The 19951-nt window shown below is 35.8% G+C and overlaps 1 protein-coding gene across 3 annotated transcripts; it reads right to left on the minus strand.

Moving 5' to 3' along the window:
• Positions 1-2818: 2818 nt before the first annotated feature.
• On the minus strand, positions 2819-13865 carry LOC140863589 (protein CHROMATIN REMODELING 35). 3 transcript variants are annotated; one of them, XR_012143991.1, is made up of 8 exons: positions 13710-13865; positions 13427-13502; positions 12027-12571; positions 11509-11718; positions 10630-10782; positions 3889-5654; positions 3347-3457; positions 2819-2956 (listed from the first exon to the last, which is right to left on the minus strand). XR_012143991.1 is itself a non-coding variant. In XM_073267120.1 (7 exons), the coding sequence occupies exons 2-7, from the start codon at positions 13494-13496 to the stop codon at positions 3454-3456; spliced, it is 2748 nt and encodes a 915-aa protein (XP_073123221.1). In that variant the 5' UTR covers positions 13497-13502; positions 13710-13865; the 3' UTR covers positions 3098-3453. The 3 variants fall into 3 exon arrangements, 2 of the variants coding, with proteins under 2 accessions (XP_073123221.1, XP_073123222.1); XM_073267120.1 differs by lacking the exon at positions 2819-2956 and having other exon boundaries at positions 3098-3457; XM_073267121.1 differs by lacking the exons at positions 2819-2956; positions 3347-3457 and having other exon boundaries at positions 3885-5654.
• Between the last annotated feature and the right edge of the window lie 6086 nt (positions 13866-19951).

A 19951-nucleotide genomic window follows, 5' to 3' on the forward strand; every position in this document is an offset into this window, starting at 1 on the left:
GCCCGCGCCTGCGCGACTGCACAATGGGCTCCTATAGCAACTACTTCTTATTCGTACTCGTTTTACGAAAATAATTAACCTAATTAAGTTGATATAGAAGTCTATTGTATCCCATTATAAACTCATTTGAAATCTTTTTTCCCATGTGGGGTAGGGTATCACAATCATCCCTCTTTCAGAACGCGATGTCCTCGTCGCGACCTGACCTTCGATCCACCAGCACTGAGAATCTAGAGATGGCTCCTACAGGTTCAAGAGATGGCTCCCGTCATGTAGCACTTTGTCCCGCAGGTTCAAGAGGTGGTTCTCTCGCACGTAGCACTTTGTCCCACATATATAGCACTTATATATTTCCTGGTGTTCCTGCTGGTGACCGTCTTTCATACCATTCTATCACGCCCCGAGTCCAGGACCGCTCCTACGCGACTACACAATGGGCCTCTATAGCAACTACTTCGTATTCGTTCTCGCTTTACGAAAATGATTAACTCAAGTTACTATAAAAGTCCATTGTAGCCCATTATAAACTCATTTTAAATATTTCATTTTTCTCATGTGGATAGGGGTATCAAAGTTGTTGTCGCCATCAATCGTTTGTATCTTCATATCTTTATTCTTTTTTTGTTGTACGACCTTTTTTTTAATACTGAAAATCTTTCTTTGTAATAGTAACAATAATTTCACTATCCTCAATCTATATTCTCGTGTTATTATCGTTTTTTATTACTTGTATGTCAATATCATTAATGATCGATACATTTTTTCAGATGTCATTTTTTTTTGTCTGTCTCTATTTATTGCAAAAATACTCATTCGTTAATTTAAAAATCATCCCCATAAAGTAATTGTTATAGTTTTCTAATCTTTTATGAATAAGAAAAAATAGTTAAAATTAGTAAAACTACATGTAATCAATCATATATTGTTAAATTTTAAAGATAAATAAAATCTTTGAAAAATATTATTTGGATTTCTTTTTTTTATAAAGAAATATAGATAAAATAAATACTCACGAAATATTTATGAGAATTATCTCTCTTTTATATTCGATAATACACATATCAATTTAATGAAATATGATTAACTGTCGAACCTTCTTCATGTCACAACCTCGGTAACACGCGATTTAATTATTTGACTTGTTAATTTATAAATAAAGGATATTGTACAACAAGTCCTTAAACAAATTAATCTTTTGTAGGAAAAATCTTCACTCTATTTAGAAGCAAATAAAACAAAAGAATTTGTCATTTCAATCTTTTACAAATTACGTTTTTTTGTGAAAAAAAAAAAAACTAATTTCACTTCTTCTACAAGCAAATGAAACCAACGAATTTGGGAATTTCAATATTTAAGATTTTTACGCAAAAAGTTATGTTCAATTCTTCAATCTATATATAAGCAAATAAAAACCAATAAATTCTAGAATTTTAATTTTCTTGAAAATTTGATCTTTATCTAATATGTACGTAGTTCGATAATTTTAACCGCATCACAATAAAGTAATTTTACAAAAGCATTATGTCAAATATCTCAAGTATATTTAAATAAAGAATAAAATTTACAATACACAATGTAAAACTTTAACTTTGATTGACACTTTTATAGTTGAGATGACGACGACGACGATGATGATATAAATATAGATATAGATATAGATATAGATTATGAGTGTTAATTAGTCTTATTTTGAGATTTTTCTAGCTATTTTAAATTAATATTAAAAAATAACTTCTATCATATTGTATGATCATGTACGGTCTCCAACCCATCCGATTCAATCGAAAAAAAACCATTCCATTCAAGAATATAAATCGGATCAACTTGTCATACGAATATAAATTCGTAAAATCGTCTTACAAAAAATTTGCTCAATTAATATATCTTTGTTCTATGCTTTGCTACATTGATTTTCTTTTATTTTTTCCCCCAAATGTCCGTAGACTCTTTTATTAGTCGGAGGCTCGGAGCTCACTTGAATTTTTTACTATCGTTTAAATAAATTTTCAAAATTAAATTTGGCAAAGATAAAATATTCTAGCACTCCTACATAGTAGGGGCCAGAGGTATCAATCGCAGCCTCGTGCAACAACACAGTGTTGTGCTACTGTATGCTTTCAAATCACCGATCACCAACTTTATAAATAAATGGAAAAAGATACTAAAATTCCACAAGTGCCTCACTCTTGGCCATTCTAGTAAAAAATTTAAAAAAAAAACATCAACAAAAAACAGTACAAAATTAATTTCATTTGAAAAACCTTTTTTTTTTCCAAAGAAATAAGATATAAAACTCCTTACAAAAGGGATAAACGCACTTGAGTTTTTTTTTCACTATTAAATGTGCTTGATTTTTAAAGAAAATGGATGATCATGATATATTAAGACGTTAATATTTTTTAAAGTGTTTTATATCTATTAGATTTTTCGCACGATATAGTTGGCCTATTCCCAACTCTTGGTTTGAAGAAATTGAAGGGTAGACATGCAAAAAAATATGGAAATATATTTTGGAGGAAACATAGTTATTATTTAGCACTTAGCAGCCTACCAAAGCCAATGTCTTGTCCTTCTCTTGGATCCAACTAAACCTTTGCATTATTAAGTGTGAATTACAACGATTTGGCACCTAGTTTTATATATGCAATTATTATTAGCATATATGCAACATATCTTGTTTCGATCTTCAAAGATTTCTTCAAGTTGTGGAACAAGGATGGACCACCAATATTTTCGAAAATTATACTGTAATACTTTTTATGAAATTTAAAGCTTAATTCAATTTTTTTTAAAAAAAATCATATTGAATTAGCTCGTATACTATCCTTGTAAAAAGAATTACAGGGCAAAAACTGCATTCACTATTCTCGTAAAATAAGAAAAGCCCAAAATTCCCTACATAAATCAATAATCTTTGAAATCCAATGCTTTTGCCCGAACCGAACGATATGCAGTCCTGGAACAGTATCATAAGCACGATGATTACGCATTACAATCGTATACACAATCTTTAGTGTAACTATGCGACCTAAATATTTTAAATTTTCGAACCAACAATACATACAAATCAACATGCAATAAAGTGACCAACTAAGCCTGCTCGTTGAATAAATTCACGAAGAGAACAGGTAAAGAAAGCATATGTGCAACTAACATGAGTCATGAGGGTCGGACATTCATTAAAAGTAGCATTCTTCAGGCAAACTACATATTCTTCAGGCAAACTACATATTTCATGCCTCTGGATTCGAACAAAAAACTATCCGAAGAATATAAACAGGTTTTCTTGTCCACTAATATTGACTATGTTACCAAACTACAATGTTTCCATGGCTGGATTATTTACCTTTGAGGGAGTTGTATCCGAACAGGGCTGCAGCCCGACATCAGAGATCTTCCAGATCGAAGTAAGGAGATGGTTGTGGAAAAAACCTTGGTGTATTGCCACAGTTTTCACCTGAAACCAGCCAAAGCAACCAAAAAGAACCAAGTATAAACCACTTATCTCAGAAGTTCGAATTCATAGAAAATGGTTCAAACTATAGCCCTATACTTCCACATAAGCCTGAGACCACTAACCAAGGTTTGCACACAGATGATCGAGTATTGGACAAAAAACACTGGGAAATAATCACCCAAGACCATCTAGATAATTGATGGGAATTTTCTCTGCGGGATAAAACTTGTGCGTTCTGCTTTTGTACTACTACATTATAGACAATTTATTCTGAAACCATGAGCTTACGAAAGACCCGTCGAAAAAATTTGTACTTCATCAGAAAAGAAAAAAAGTAAGATGTTTTTTAGGTGGTTAAAAGAAAAAAAAATCAAGATCTGTATTCTGGACAAAAATTACATGAAATTCCAGAAAAAAAGATTTTAACTTACCTTTTGAAAACTGCGGTCACGTCTTCATTTAATCGCTCCATTTCAAGAAACATGTCTCCGCAATCATTTACATTGACAGTTTCCATTTCAAGGTTTTGGTGACCATTAAATTCATCCCATTCGAACCACAACTTTGCTATGGACTCCTTCCTGAAGCAGGTGGTGTGATCAGCTTCCTCTGGGGAGCCTCTAGCGATCAACCTATATGTGTAAACCTTCCTCACCTGGCCAGGCCTGAATGCTCGCCCAATTGCTTGTCGTGTGACAGAAGGGTTTAAATGAACATCCAATATTATAATGCGTGACGCCCCTACAAGGGATATTCCTTCACCACATGCTTTAATTGAGCCAAAAAAAACCCTCGCATCAGCTGAAGTATTGAACTTTTCCATGTAAGATTCTCGAGTCTCTGCATCTGAGTCACCAGTGATCATGAACATCTCTATACCAATTCTGTAACCCTTCATTTTAGAAGTCAATCTCTCGAGAAATTTAAGGGGCAGAAGATACTGGCTGAAAACCAGTAACTTTTCGCCGTTAGATGCACATAGCTGTAGGAGATTTAGGTAGAATTTAGACTTTACACCTTCGCTCACATCCAGTTTCTCCAGTATGGAATCAATTTTCGCCTCATCGATTCTATCTCTAACGCCAGAATTCTGGGAGAGAGCCTTCAACTTTGGATGCGCATATATTGCACTGCCTTGTGCATTGATTGAGAACTTTCTTCCCAGCCTTTTTAGCTCTTTAACTTCTTTTTGTTGCCAGGGACTGAGCTGGAGAAACACTGAAAAATCCACAAGTCCTGGAAGTTCATCTAAATTGTCGCCCTTGTAATAGTGCAAGACCTTTTTCGTCATTTCACGGAGATCTTGTATTACAGTGACTTTCCTAGTGTAGTTCTCATCTTTCAACAGCGTGTGCTCTATCAATTCATAGAACTCGTTCTCTCTACCACTTTTCATCAAGTTCCTACGAGTGGAAATTTCCGCCCTGCTCAAGATACGCCTCTTCACTGCTTTAGATGTCTCCATTTTTAAAAACCTTGGGCGAACAAGGTTTAAAATATTGAAAACTTCTTTTACATGGTTCTGATACAGTGTTCCAGAAAGAACGACCTTCCTTAGAGTCTGCACCCTCTCAAGGGAGGTTAAAACATCAGTGTCCTGGTTTCGAGGAGTGTGCCCTTCATCCAAAATGAGAATCGAAGGACAGATCAGTAAAATCTGTTGGCATGCAACAGTAGTTTTCCCGTTATCGGTGTCACATACAATAGAGGAGAACTGCTTATAACCCAAAAACAATATGCTTCTCACTTCCGACCATTGCTTCAGAACTTCAAGCTGCTGTGCACGACTATCAGCTTTGACGGAGTAGAAGTCGTACAATGGTATGTCTTCAACTTGCCATCTAAGAAATTCTTTCTTCCAAATGGCCAAAATTCCCCTCGGCAGAATAACTAGAGGCCTGGCAGATGGATATTTTGCCATGAAACTCTGAAGGAAACTGATTATCATAAATGTCTTACCAGAACCAGGAGCATGTGCCATAATACAACCTCCAGGATTCTCTACCACCAAGTTGCTTACTAAAAAATTGAATCCCTCAACTTGATGTGGCTTCATCTCCTTCTTATGTCGTGGATGTGGATAAATTTCGGCAGCAGTGAAATCACAACCAGATGGTTTAAATCCATCTGGAAGAATATCTACTACATCTCTGGATGTACGCCCTTCGTAATGGTAAGTCCTTGTGCTCCTTGTGCTCTATATTTGAATTGGATGCATGTAAATCAGAAAAATCTTGCTTTTTCATCGATCCAAATAAAACATGAATAGACTTGGATGGCTACAGTTTAGAATTTGGAATTAGAGGTGGAACAAAATTTTTGTGGAGAAATATCAAAATAAGCACTGAAAGATAAATGTCCCACCCACTTCCACCTAGGAAAAATAAAGTTATAAACGTAACTAAACAATTGTTCAGACAAGTATTCGATAAGAAACAGAATTCCATCCAGATTAACCATTTGCAATATTCTTTTGGTGCACATTTAGGGAATGAATAAAACGTTCAGATACACCGGCAGCTTAAGATAAATAATCATACAATGTTATCCTAATGCGTAGATATTCCTGATGAAGTAAATATTTAAAATTCCAATTCAGATATTGATAGGTATAAATATATTTTTAGTATATTTTTAATATATTTAAATTATATAAATAATTAAGTTGGTCAATTTGCGAGAATCGCATTTTTTAATGACTAATTCTTAATTTTGAAGTCCTGGAGGACTAATTTGCATTTTTAGACCTTAGCAGGGTTAATTATCAATTTTTGGCATTGGAAGTCTAATGTGCAATTTAACTCAATTTTGTCTATAAATACCACTCAAACTCTCCATTTTGAGGTAAGTGACTCTTTGGATTATAAAAGCTCTCAGCTCTCCTGTTTTGTATGGAGGTGATCGCTGACTTGAGCGTCGGAGGGTTTTCGCCGAGTGACCACCCGGCGCCTCTAACGTGTGTTCGTGAATCAGGTGACAGCCCAAAAGGAGGACGTACGACTTCTTCAGGTGACCAAAGGAGCAGGAGATCAGGAAATCGTTCCCCTCTGCACGTGACCAAGGAAGCAGGACACCAGGAGGACGTACGACTTCCCAATTTATTTGCTGATTAGGGAGACGATTGTTTTGCCCGCATCAGATTGGCGCCGTCTGTTGGAAAGCCACCTATTCACTAGAGATGCAAACGCGATCACACGCCACCCGTAACACTGGGGGCCGAGGAGCTGCCGCCTCCTAATCCTCCGCTGCCGGAGGAGTTTCTTGTCACCCCTAATGCCTTGAAGTCCATGTTGGAGGAGGCTGCCTCGCGTGCGGTAAAGGAGGCTATGACACACTTTTTGGCAACACAACAACATAACTCTGGAAACAATCAAAACTTAAATGATGAACTACCTCCACTTCAACACCAAGAAAGAAGACGCACACTAGAAGAGGAATTTGGAAATAATAGGGTGCCACACCCCAGTGCAAGAAGAGAAACGGTGTTCCACGAGGAAGAGGTAAATAGCCACGAGCCCGTGCGCCCAACAATTCGTACTGAGGAGAGAGGAGAAAGTGCATTGGCAATCTTACCAGCCCGGCGTAGCCCATTCACTACTGCCATCTTAGCCGAGGTACTGACAGCTGGAGTAAAGATAGCGAATCTGCCAGAGTATGATGGTTCAGGAGATCCTCAAGATCACCTCGATAGATTTTATGCAAAAGCCGATCTATATGACTTCAGTGATGCTGCATATTGCAAAATCTTCTGGACTACGCTGGCTAATCGCGCACTGGCATGGTTCAATAAACTCCCAGCAAGAAGCATTGCTAGCTTGAAACAACTTACCCAGCGTTTTCTCCATCAGTTCTCCATTAATCGAAAATACACTAAAACTGCGGCTTACCTATTCTCGATAGTCCAAAAAGAGGGAGAGAGCTTGAGGGAGTTTGTGCAGCGTTTCACTCAGGCTGTGCATGAAGTCCCCCACGTGAATCATGACCTGTTAGCTGGAATAATGCAACAAAACTTATGTCATGTGAACTTTAAGGAGTCAATAGCGAGAAAGCCTCCACGAACTTTGGAGGAATTGCTGGAGAGAGCTGGAAAATACATTTGCATTGAGGAGTTTGTTGATCATTACTACTTGGGAAAAAGGAAGAGAGGGAGCGAAAAACCCGAAGGAAAAGAGGAAGGCGATGAGCAGACAACTGAGGATTCTCACCTTCGGTATACTCATTTAAACGCATCCTTGTCAGATATACTAGTTGTTGCCGAACAACAGGAATTGCTGAGACATCCGCTTCCAATGAAGGATAACCCAAAACGACAATTGTCAGACAAATACTGTCATTTTCATAGAGACACGGGGCACGTGGCAGAAGATTGTTTCAGTTTAAGAGCCAGAATTGAAGAGCTAGTTGAGCAAGGGTACTTGGAGAACTTTGTGGACAAACACTTCAACTAAAGATGTAATTTAGGAGATGTGTTCTCCTCGAGCAGAAATCCGCCACCTAGAACCCCAGTAAATAAATTCTACTTCCTCTCTAAGTAGGCTCGAAGACGAGTTTGTCCGATCATGAGCAAGTTCAACGCCTAGAGTGCAAGTCTAGCAAGACATCTATAAATTTTTACCTAATTTATTTCGTGTTTTGCTAATGATTTTCTTTTGCTTGAGTTATTTTAGGTTCTACTAATACTTTCGATATAATTCTCCATTGTTACAAGATTAATGAAATTTCCAGCTTCATCGATCAACACAGGCATATCATTATTAACTCACTACTGCAATGCTTAAACTAACAAGTCATAGACTCGTGAAGTCTGTAAAGGTCATCCTGACGTAAGAGGCTAGACCAAGCCCTGTAGGTAAACTAAACCGCCGACTCTGTAAGAGGTCACGACAATAAAATTAAGTCTCGGGATATCTCACCACCCAAAAGGTGGCGTTAGGACTTCCCATATGACAAACTCTTGAGAACTTGATCAACTCTCAAGTCCCTCCGCATTAAGCATCACGAAGTTACTCCCAAGTCAATGGGACAAACATCAAAACGCAACAACTTGGGTCCCACCAAATCTCAGCAATTCATACAAGTGTTTCCAGGTTAACACACCACTCCGGGAGAACAAATATTTTCCGGGTGAACACGCCACTCCGGGAGAACAAGTTTTTTCGAGTGAACACGCTACTCCAGGAGAACAAGTGTTTCCAGGTGAATACACCATTCACCACTCCAGGAGGACAAGGCAATCCAGGTGGACGTATCTCTCTATGATAAAAGTCTTTTCGGGTGAACGCATTTTTTTTGGGAGGACAAGTCAATTCAGGAGGTCTGGACTTGACTGATCTCATTTCATCACCGCGCCACCTCCACCACCAACACCTGCGACGCCCGCTCATTTCATCACCGCCTCGGCACCCCTTCATGGCCAGCTCCCATCGCCATTGCGACACCACCATCGCCTCCACACCGACCAGCCCTCCTCCGCGATGCCACCTAGCCGTCGCACGGAGCCAGCCACCACGGCTCAGCCTCGCGAACTTCAGCTCTGCACCATCTCTCCATAGATCAACACCCGATCATGACACCACAAAGAGCGACGCCCGCTCGTCTTCATCACCACCTCACCGCCACTCCACCGACAACGATCAACGCCCGTTCCACCCTACGCCACCACGAGTTCAGCCCCGACAACATCTCACCCCCCAAACCTCTAAGAAGTCGCATAGAAGTTTTTACCGGAGATCGATCGGCGATCCGTACTCCTCATATTCACCTTCAACAGCCTGAAATCGTCACCTTGGCAAGAAAAAATGTCGAGCAAGATCCAAACGAAAAGAGAAAGGAAGAAAATAAAAAAAACGCAGAGAAGAAGGGAAAGAGGAATACGTCGAAGAAGGAATTTAAAAAAAAAATCCAAGTCGATGCAAAAGCAATAAAGGAAAAGAGAGGAGAATAGGTACCTGTCATTTCTGAATTAATGTGGTAGGGTACAAAAAAGATGCTAAAAGCAGCCTATTTATAAATAAATAAAAAAAAACCCTAGTGGCGAGGATTTCAAATGGTCGACCATATTTTGGAGTGGAGCCAAAGTTTTGGTAAGGCAATTAATGAAATTTTTGTTGTCTCTTTAAACATAAATAATAAAATCAGTAAATTTTCATAAAAATAATAATGAGAAATAAACTCCTCTTAGTACTCTCCATCATCTTCAATAAAGAGTGGGGGGCTTATGATAGGTATAAATATATTTTTAATATATTTAAATTATATAAATAATTAAGTTGGTCAATTTGCGAGAATCGCATTTTTTAATGACTAATTCTTAATTTTGAAGTCCTGGAGGACTAATTTGCATTTTTAGACCTTAGCAAGGTTAATTATCAATTTTTGGCAGTGGAGGCCTAATGTGCAATTTAACTCAATTTTGTCTATAAATACCACTCAAACTCTCCATTTTGAGGTAAGTGACTCTTTGGATTATAAAAGCTCTCAGCTCTCCTGTTTTGTGTGAAGGTGATCGCTGACTTGAGCGTCGGAGGGTTTCGTCGGGTGACCACCCGGCGCCTCTAACGTGTGTTCGTGAATCAGGTGACAACCCAAAAGGAGGACGTACTACTTCTTCAGGTGACCAAAGGAGTAGGAGATCAGGATATCGTTCCCCTCTGCAGGTGACCAAGGAAGCAAGAGACCAGGAGGACGTACGACTTCCCAATTTATTTGCTGATTAGGGAGACGATTGTTTTGCCCGCATCAGATATGATTATTCAAAAAAAAAAAACCCAAAATGGCACAAGTTATTCATGCATTCTAGACATGAACAACAAAGTACAAAATGGAACAATTTGACAGACCTGGATGGGAAAAGACCTTATAACGTGCACAATATTGATGAATTTTATTTAGTTTTTTCCAGATGAAAGCAGAAATGTAGTTACCACACATCAAACATAATCAACTTGATAAGCACAAAATGCATTGGAGTAACACAAGTCAAGCAAAAGTACACTCATGCAGATTAAATTTCAAGGTTTTGGGTATGTAGGGTATAAACCGGAAGCAAGGCTTCTATAGTAAACTGAAGCTAACTTACAGAAATGACAGATCAACATGGACCACTTGATGCTCACGATAGACTGCAAACATAACATTATGGTAATGATATCCACTGAACTGAAAATTCATACCTTGGAGAAGTTGTACTCGATGATCGTTTCAATTCCTCTCTTAATGACCCCACAAATGCGGCAAACATCACCAATATCATCTTTCAGTATAAAAGTATGTTGGCATTCAATTTCACTCTCAGCTTCATATTCATCGGGGACTTCATTGGGTTCCTGGGACATATCAAAAGACTTGACAATCACTCCCAAACATGTAATAGTGATTCAAGATTTGAAAATTATGGATTGGCAACTTCCGGTTTTTCATCTCTATATTAATTAAAATAAAACTTATTTTAATTACCAGAAGCCAACCCAGATACACAGTGGACAGCTATCTTAAAGAAATTGGCTAAGAAGAAGATCGCATTGCGGGACAAAGAAGAAATATAGATATTTGTATCCAAAATAAATAGAATATAAAGAACACATATAGCGGATATCTTTGGTTTTGTTCACCAGGATTTTGGAGGTATGTTTTGAGAAAATGAGGCTTTGTTCGTTAATGTTGATAAACAGAAACAATGTTACTATGACATAATTTCCACTGAAGATTAAAAAGAACATCATATCTTTCGGCAAAAACTCTGAGTTGCATTTACATGTAGAAAAGATACCTTCGTTCTCACCAAAAAAGTACTCTGGAAGAACATATTTTTGTCATAACTGTTACTCTGTTAGAAAACAGCTCCAAGTTACATCTTACAATTGCAGTGCCAAAAACCACATGCTTAGTTTAGTCAATCATAAGCTACCCAGAATCTAATGTTTTCCTCAATCAGCAACATTGATTTTGAGCATTGAAATAAGTATCATCAGTAGCTATCTGAGTTGCAGGAAGTGCAAAGACCATCAATAACATTACATGGAATCACATAAATAAATCATAAACATGGTTACCTTTGAATACTCTAATGCAACAGTCATCTCATTCCAGATGCCACCCAGACCATCAGAATTGGTTTCAGACATTTCACTATTTTCATCCATCTCCATGTTGTCGTCAATACCAGAAATAGACACACTTTTATCTTCTAATAATAATGGGGTTTTACCAGAAATACATACATTTCCTTCTCCAGAACTTTGGTGTTGAGCAAAGTTTTTATCCTGCGTGGTCACAATACAATCAAGTGAATGAGAATCAAGTCAAACAGATAAGTGTTTATGCAATCAATGGGTGAATTTCTTGATTCGCCATGCAAGAAAATCCAGATAACAAAACAAGATGATTGTCCACCACCCCACCCCCACTTGAATGAACTGCGCCGAATAAAAAAACAAGTATGCGGTACAATATTTTTTTAATTGGTTTTGGCACAAATAGAACTCTCCTCAATTTAATAAGGTCATGCTGACTCAATTAACATAATAAGCTTATATGATTCCATATGTAAACAAATTCAAACATGATTTACCAGAAAATCCTTCATAAGAAGCTTTCCAGAAGGCTTCAAGTTCACTTCCACATATGGAGAAGTAAAGTTCTCACCCCTGACATCATTGTCATCATCTAGATCAATGACAACAACTGGACCGGCCAGATGGGGTGGCTGCACAGATGTAGTAAACCTTTGGACTGTAGCATTACCTCCATCTTCTTGATCATCATCTAGGTCGATGACATCAGGCACAGTTGTTTCAGTTGCCCTTGATGCCACTTTATCTTGCACATCAGAACGCCTGTATGGTAGTGAAGAATCCTTTCCATAATAAGAGTCCAATAACTTCCTCCTTCGAGCAAGAAGCTCCTTAATATCACTGGTTACACTCCCAAATTTTCCAGAATCCAAGTCTTTAAGCAAATTGTTTGAACATAGTGGATCAGAGTAATCTAAAACTTTGGAATATGATTCTTTTCTTTTCTGCTCGGATTCAAATCGCCATGAAGCAGAGAAAGTACTGTCATTGTACCCAATTCCCTCATTTAGTTTTATCCTTTTCCGCCCTTTTCGGAACAAATCTGCCGTTACATCATCAAATCAAGTAAATAAAAACATTATAAACGCCGAACAGTTAGATGGGTAAAACTAACAACTGATGACAGGTCATTCTTTGTGCGTATAACTGACATTTAAATCAAGTTACAGTTTTCGAAAGTTTTTCTTAATCTTTAACTTCTGAGGTTTGACTTACAATTTCTATGTTCATTTCAGAAAAACAATTTTTAATACAGTTTTTCAGCCTTCATGCCCATACTACCAGAAATTCATAGCACAATATCTCAATTCAGGCATCATACTCTACCCGACAGAAGCACCTATGGACAACCAACCCGGTGGAGTTTCTTGGCAAGCTTTTGAACCCTTCAACATATATTGCAATGCTGATGCACCAAAATTTTGATGAGCCCTCACTCTGAGCTGAATTATATCTAAACATATTATTTTGTCTTTGATTGGGACCTATCAAAATCAAAGTAAAGTAATAAATCCGTGCATGGCAGATGCTTTTGGTCCAAGAAGGTCTGTATCAAATTCAACATAGATGAGATCCATGCATGCCAAGTGAAGTTCCACCCAGAGTCCATACCGCTCGTTTAAGGAACAAACAACCAAAAAAAGCAATCCTAGCCTCAACCTAACAACAAATACGAGAAATCCAAAAGACATATTTTCTACAGGGCTGAGTCAATGTTAACAACAACATTAACAGAATCAACATAAAAAAAAATTTTAAAAAAAGGTTAAAAAACTCATGAAACAAAATCAAAGACAGGGCTGCACATATAAACATGTCTTCATATAGAACGTATCAATGCTTCCGAAAAAAAGAAAAGAAAAGCAATAACAAAAGAAAACTCTTATGAGAAAATTACCGCTTGGACTAGTGGCCGGAAACCTTTTCGCAGAGGCATCCCCATAATATCTTTCAGCAGCTGCATCCATGTCGCACTAAACCCGACCAAAAAAATAAAATAAAAAGGGAGAGTTATTCCAACATCAGAATGTCGATATTCGAACAAAATAACACTGATCCGAGGGTTTCAAACAAGGATAAAAATATCATCACATGATCAAAAAGCCCCAAAACTAAAACCCACAAAAAAATACAACTAAACATAGAAAATTCCTTTCACGGAGAAGAGAATAATTACTCACATTGCTTCTATTTACAGTGAAAAAATGAGATGGATTATTCTTTTGAGGGGGAAATCAATGGGAGGAGAAGACATATGGGGACTCCGATGGCCTCGGGTCACTGAACTGGTGACTACTGACACACAGACGACGGTGGCTAAAATTTATTCTCTGGGAATTTTTCCCACTCGCAATTTACTAATGCCAGACCAAATTGTCTTTTAGCGCATAGCAGATTTGTCGCGATTGACCATTGTACCCTTGCTTATTCTTCTTATTAATCTTCTATCATTTCTCTTTTTGTTTTTTCAAACTAGCATATTCATTATGTGTGATGAAATATTTGATTTTTTTATTAAAATTAATTTTGAAAAAAAATCTAATAAATTTATGGAAACAAAAAATGAATGTTTTTTTGGTTAAATATTAGTCATAATTTTATGAGAAGTAGTTAAAATATTATGAATTATATATTTATATTATTAATTTCTCACCATTTTTTTCAAATAATTTGAAATTCAAATTAAGGTCATACCAAGATACCAAATTGATTTCTCTAAAGCTCTCACACTTAATAAATAGGTATAGATTTTAATAATTTAATAACATGATATATTCCAATTTTACTATATATATATATATATATATATATATATATATAACAATCCGAGATCTATTTTTCGATATGTAACAAGTAAATATATATATTAAAGTAATAATCTGAAAACTATACTTATCAATAAACTGAGGGTTCATCTATTTTGTATTTCCATCATGATGTCACTAACTAATGTTTTGTTATATTTGCTAAAAAATTAAATGCTACTGTTTTCGCTGGAAAAAAACAGTTCAACGTATTAAATACTTGATGAAGTAGTTTTTAGGAAATTATTTTACTTTAAGGCTTAATTTAGGAGGTGCTTCTAGCTAGTTATGGTTACTAGGGTACTATTAGCTTATTATAATTTGTGTTTCTCAACTTCCGTAGATGTTTTACAAACATTTCATTAGCTAGAAATTTTGAATCACTTAAAATAAAAACTTTTGTAAATATTATCTGGTTGCTAGCATTTAAAAAGACAATATTAAATGACGACAATATAATATTAAGTGTAAATTTAGTAATATATAATGATTAGATCGATCAAGATCGGGAAAAATATATCAAAACTATGATTGATCACATATAACATGTTGAATACATTAAAAACAATTAATGTTGGGATTACAATAATTTAAAATTTTAAATTACGAAATATAATTCTAAGATTTTCATAGTATTTTAAATTGTATTCCGATATTTTTATCTGTAAAAATCTTGTGCTCATTCATTTTTTTAAACACAAAACTTATTATGTTTGTGCACGACTGATCCTATTAATTTTTGACCTCGATCGAGTCTAACTTCAAAAAAAGCTCTATATAAGTCATAATACTTCATAGCAATTGTTTTGAATTAAATGAACAAATCTCAAGACAATATATATTAGAATATGATTTTAGTCAAATATTAGAATTATAAATAAATAGTAATGCCGAACATATTGAAAATGGTCATTTAAATAAAACTCGTCTTATAGTTTTGGCGGAAAAAATATTATCAAGTCTGTATAATCAATTTGTTCAACAACTTCTAACAATTGGTAGAGTTTCAAGCGCTCGATTGTAACAATTGATATCAGATATAAAATCATGAGTTCGATTCTCATTGATTGCAATAAATGCAAGTATTCGGAGAGAGATTGTTGGGTGCAATAACTATAGCTTTTGGTAAAGCGGAAGACGCTCGATTCTACACATTTTATGAGTTTAATCAAGCACCACATGCTTACTATAGTTAGGTAGACTCTAATTTTATGAAGGAAGGTTTTTATAAGTGTGACTATCATGACCATATTCTATTTGTCAAAAAATGAAATAAAGGAAAAACATTAATAATGTTTGTATGTAGAGATCATTTTCACTGGAAATGATGAGATCATGCTTAAGGCCTCGTAGGCTGGATAACTCCTTGATTGGTAAGCAAGCCCATGTTTGTGTGGATTTTTGTACTTAGACTAGTGTCTGGATTGACTAAAATCCACTGTACATCCTTGACAGCTTCTCAACCTCTTCTCGCTTTGATTAATTTTGTCTGCCTATAGTGCCAAGGATTAGACAGTATTATTTACTAAAATAACTCTAAATTTAAATACTAATAAAACCAAAGTACTTCAATCCGTAAACCTAACATCCTCCTTTCTCTTTTGTGTTTGTCGACGATGAAGAATACAAGAATGAAGAAAGATTGATTTGTGATTTTAGTAACCATATGAGCCAACTTAGGTGTTGATTTCAGAGGATAGATTTGAAGAATCATCGTTCTTGTGTAAGGTAACACATAAGAAATCTCCAACATTTGTATGGTACCGATGAGAAAAAAAATCCGATTTATTTTCCTTATGTCATCTCTTATACCTCATACTGCATTGATTTCTTTTTTTTGTTTTTGTAATGTTGAAGGTTTTTGTTTGTTTCTTGCCCTCTTTTCCCTGCAAATCGTGTCATCTACTTCTGAAATATTGAATAACGGAAGCTGAAATTCGGAAGCATTTGTTGTGCGTCCGATCCATGTTTTGTCTCCAATGATTTTTTTGGTAGATTATGTATTTAATTTTAGACACTGTGTGATATAATAAATTTCATTGGATTGGCAGCTAAAATGATTTTTCTTTGGAGGACGCTATGTTCCATCATCTTGTTTGTGAGATTGTGAGATTCGAATGTTGAATTAACAAATAGTTTACCATTTTTTCCCAAGTAAATAATGTCTGGTGTAAATGATTAACAGATATGAAATCTCCAACATGCGTAAAATTATATTGATGAGAACAATTTTGAACAATTTTTTTTTCATTATGCCTCTCTTATATCTTCTCTCCCGATGATTTGCTTTTTTGTTCTTGTAATGTGGAAGGTATTTGTTTGTTTTTTGTCCTCTATTTCCCTGAAAATCGTCTAAGATTCTTTTGAAATATGAAATTAAGGTTTGCTACAATGAAGCATTTGTTGTGTTTCTGATCCAAGTTTTGTCTGTAATGTTTTTTTTGGTTGATGATGTATTTTATTTCAGACACTGTGATATAATATATTCCATTGTATTGGCTCATAATTGATTTTTTTTCGGAGGACTCGTTATTCCATTATCTTGTTTTTGCAAGTGCGAGATTCGAAGTCTAAATTAACTTACCATTTTTTCAAGTAACTAATGTCTGGTATAAATGATTAATTAATAATGAGATATTTTCAAAATAAATATAAACCATTTTGTTAGATTAGGATTTTATTTTTTGTTTATTCTATTATCTAACTTTCCTTAAATTTGGTAAGTAAGTGTACAAGATGGACAGCAGGCGTCGTAATATTATACTCTTTATGTTGCTTCGCCAAATGATGATTCACACATTTATGATGGTATGTCTTTTAATATGACATCGCACGAGATTACTCGGCCGACGAAGGCGCCAATTCCATAGAATAGCAACTCCGTACACCATGACACAAAGAATGAGTGCACAAATTAACCACTTGAACTGGGTTATTAAAATGGGAGATGTTTAATGTATCGTGAATTTGAGGATGAATCGAAATTCCTTTACACAATTATGTTAATTGCTCACTCATGTTGGAGGAGTGAGAGATTCTAGATATATTAGGATTGAAGAAAAAGTTATCATGTTTTTGTCAATCTTAGGACACCATAAGAAAAATCGAATAGTTTTTCATGATTATATACGAAGCGATCAAATAATTAGCGCTCATTTCCATAAAGTTTTGGGCTCATTCATCAAGTTACATAGTATACTGCTTGTGAATCTTGCCGCTATCGATGACACTTGCACTGACGAGACATGGAAATGCTTCAAGGTAATCTTTACATATTTCGAATATATTTGAGTTACAGATATTCCACTTGTAATCTGAAATGAAATCTGATTTTATCAATAACATCGATACATAATTATGACATATACATATTATCTCTCTGCCTATTTATTTTCAGGGTTGTGTTGATGCGTTTGGATGGTACGTATGTAAATGTCCATGTATTAATTTTTTAGAAGGCAAAGTATAGAAGTAGAAAAGGGACCATTGCAGTGAATGTGTTGCGTGTGTGAAATCAAGATATGAACTTCATATTTGCGTTTACGGGGTGGGAAGGATATGCAATCGATGTCAGAGTTCTCCGTGATGACTTAACTCGTGATGACCGTTGATAAGTGCATTTTATGCACTTAATTTGCATATGATTTGACTTAGATTTTGTGATGTATCGAGTAGATTTTATGCGTATTTGTTGTTATTTTTGTGAGATGCAAGGATTGGAGGAAAAGTAACGAGAAGAGACGGAAAAAGTAATTATGGAGCTACAAGTTTACAAAATTAATGGAGCTGATAGATACATCCAAATCCAATCTTCACTGTTCACAATGAAGTTTGGGATTTTTAAAGCTGCTGTCAAAATTTTAGCTCAATCCGACGGCTAGAACTCAAGTTATGATTTTTGCAAGAATGTTGCGCGAGCTGGATGCGCTGTAGCGCACCCGCGCCCGGAACCCCAAAAACGCGGCGCCCCCACGCCCGAGAGTAGCGCACCCGCGCCTGACATGTCGTATTTTTGGAAACTTTTAGTCTCGAACTATAAAAAGACTCTTTGGCATATATCAGATTATTATCAAGGGTTTTCATCAGTTTTTGAAGGCTAAAGATGGTTAGAGACCAAGGAAAAAGGGAGAAGAAGCATTCTTGGCACGAAGATGGACGAAGCGACTACCAGAGACGGAGAAGCATCATTTACCTTCATTTTTATTTCATTCTTTCTCCTAATTTTTGAATGATGTTCAAGAACATGCTTTGTTTGATTTTTATTTTCGTTATGAACTAATTCCTTTGTCTAGAGGGACGACGTAGCTTGACTTGAAACCATGTTTTTGATATTTTGATTGATATATTAGAATTATTCATTCGGTTTATTTGTGTTTTCCTGAATTGATTGCGTTCAATTAACTGATCATTAATTGAATTGTTATATTTATTTGAAATCTAGCGCTCGAGAGAGGCGATTTTGAATAGGACCGTAGGAAAATATATCATTGGTGTTTATAGAGTTCGAGAGGCCTATAACTCCATTGAAGCCTTTGTAAGAATTACTGTGCTATTTACCGGATTTAATAGTTGAACTTAGATAGAAATATTGAGTTTGCTATTGAATACGAATTTCTGCTTGACACTCAATAATAGGAATTCTTGGCTAATAAACTAAAAGAATTTATGATATAGATTTCTTTATGAATTAACTTGGTGGATGGTTAAGTGATGTCGAACCTCTAGAATTTGTCTCTCATTGAATTTTCGTCTTGCGAACTCGCCGTTAATTAATTTTATTTATTGCAAATTTTAGTTTGATAACTCAAATCATTCTCGTAGCTCTACATAGGATTAAGATTTTATTAGTTGTAAATATTTAATATAATATCATTTTATTTATTCTCTGTGGGATCGACTTGGACTCATTTTCTATATTAAAACTTGACACCGTGCACTTGTGGGCACAAAATTACGCAACAAGTTTTTGGCGCCGTTGCCGGGGATTGAATTTTATTTGATTTATATTAAATTGTGCTAATTAGTCTTAATTTTGATTTAGAGCATTTTATTTTATTTTGTTGGTTCTAATTTTAAATCTTTCCTGTCTATGCAGTTTATGCGAAAAAGCAAAAGTTACGACTCACTGCTCTTTAATCCGAAAATCGAAAAAACTGCTAAAGCTTTGAGAAAAGCTAGAAGAGAAGAGTTGCAACAAATGGCTGAAGAAAGAGAAAGAGAAAGAGAAAGAGAAAGAGTTGTTAATAATGCCCCGGTGCCGATCAGAGATTACTTTCGACCGATGATCAATACTCATTATTCTGGGATAGCTATGCAGAATATCACAGCAAATAATTTTGAGTTGAAGCCAACTCTGATTAATATGGTACAGCAAAATCAATTTAGAGGTGCAGCTACTGAAGATCCAAATTTGCACCTGCGTATCTTTCTGGAGATTGCTGACACAGTAAAGATTCATGGTGTTACTGAGGACACCATCAAACTACGATTGTTCCCGTTCTCTCTTAGGGACAATGCTCGTAGTTGGTTGCAATCACTACCTCTTGGGAGTATCACTACATGGGATGATATGACTTCCAAATTTCTGGCTAAGTATTTCCCGCCTGCTAAGTCGGCTC

The sequence above is a fragment of the Henckelia pumila genome, chromosome 4, assembly GCF_033568475.1.
Source record: "Henckelia pumila isolate YLH828 chromosome 4, ASM3356847v2, whole genome shotgun sequence".
In the NCBI taxonomy this organism is placed as follows: Eukaryota; Viridiplantae; Streptophyta; class Magnoliopsida; order Lamiales; family Gesneriaceae; genus Henckelia; species Henckelia pumila.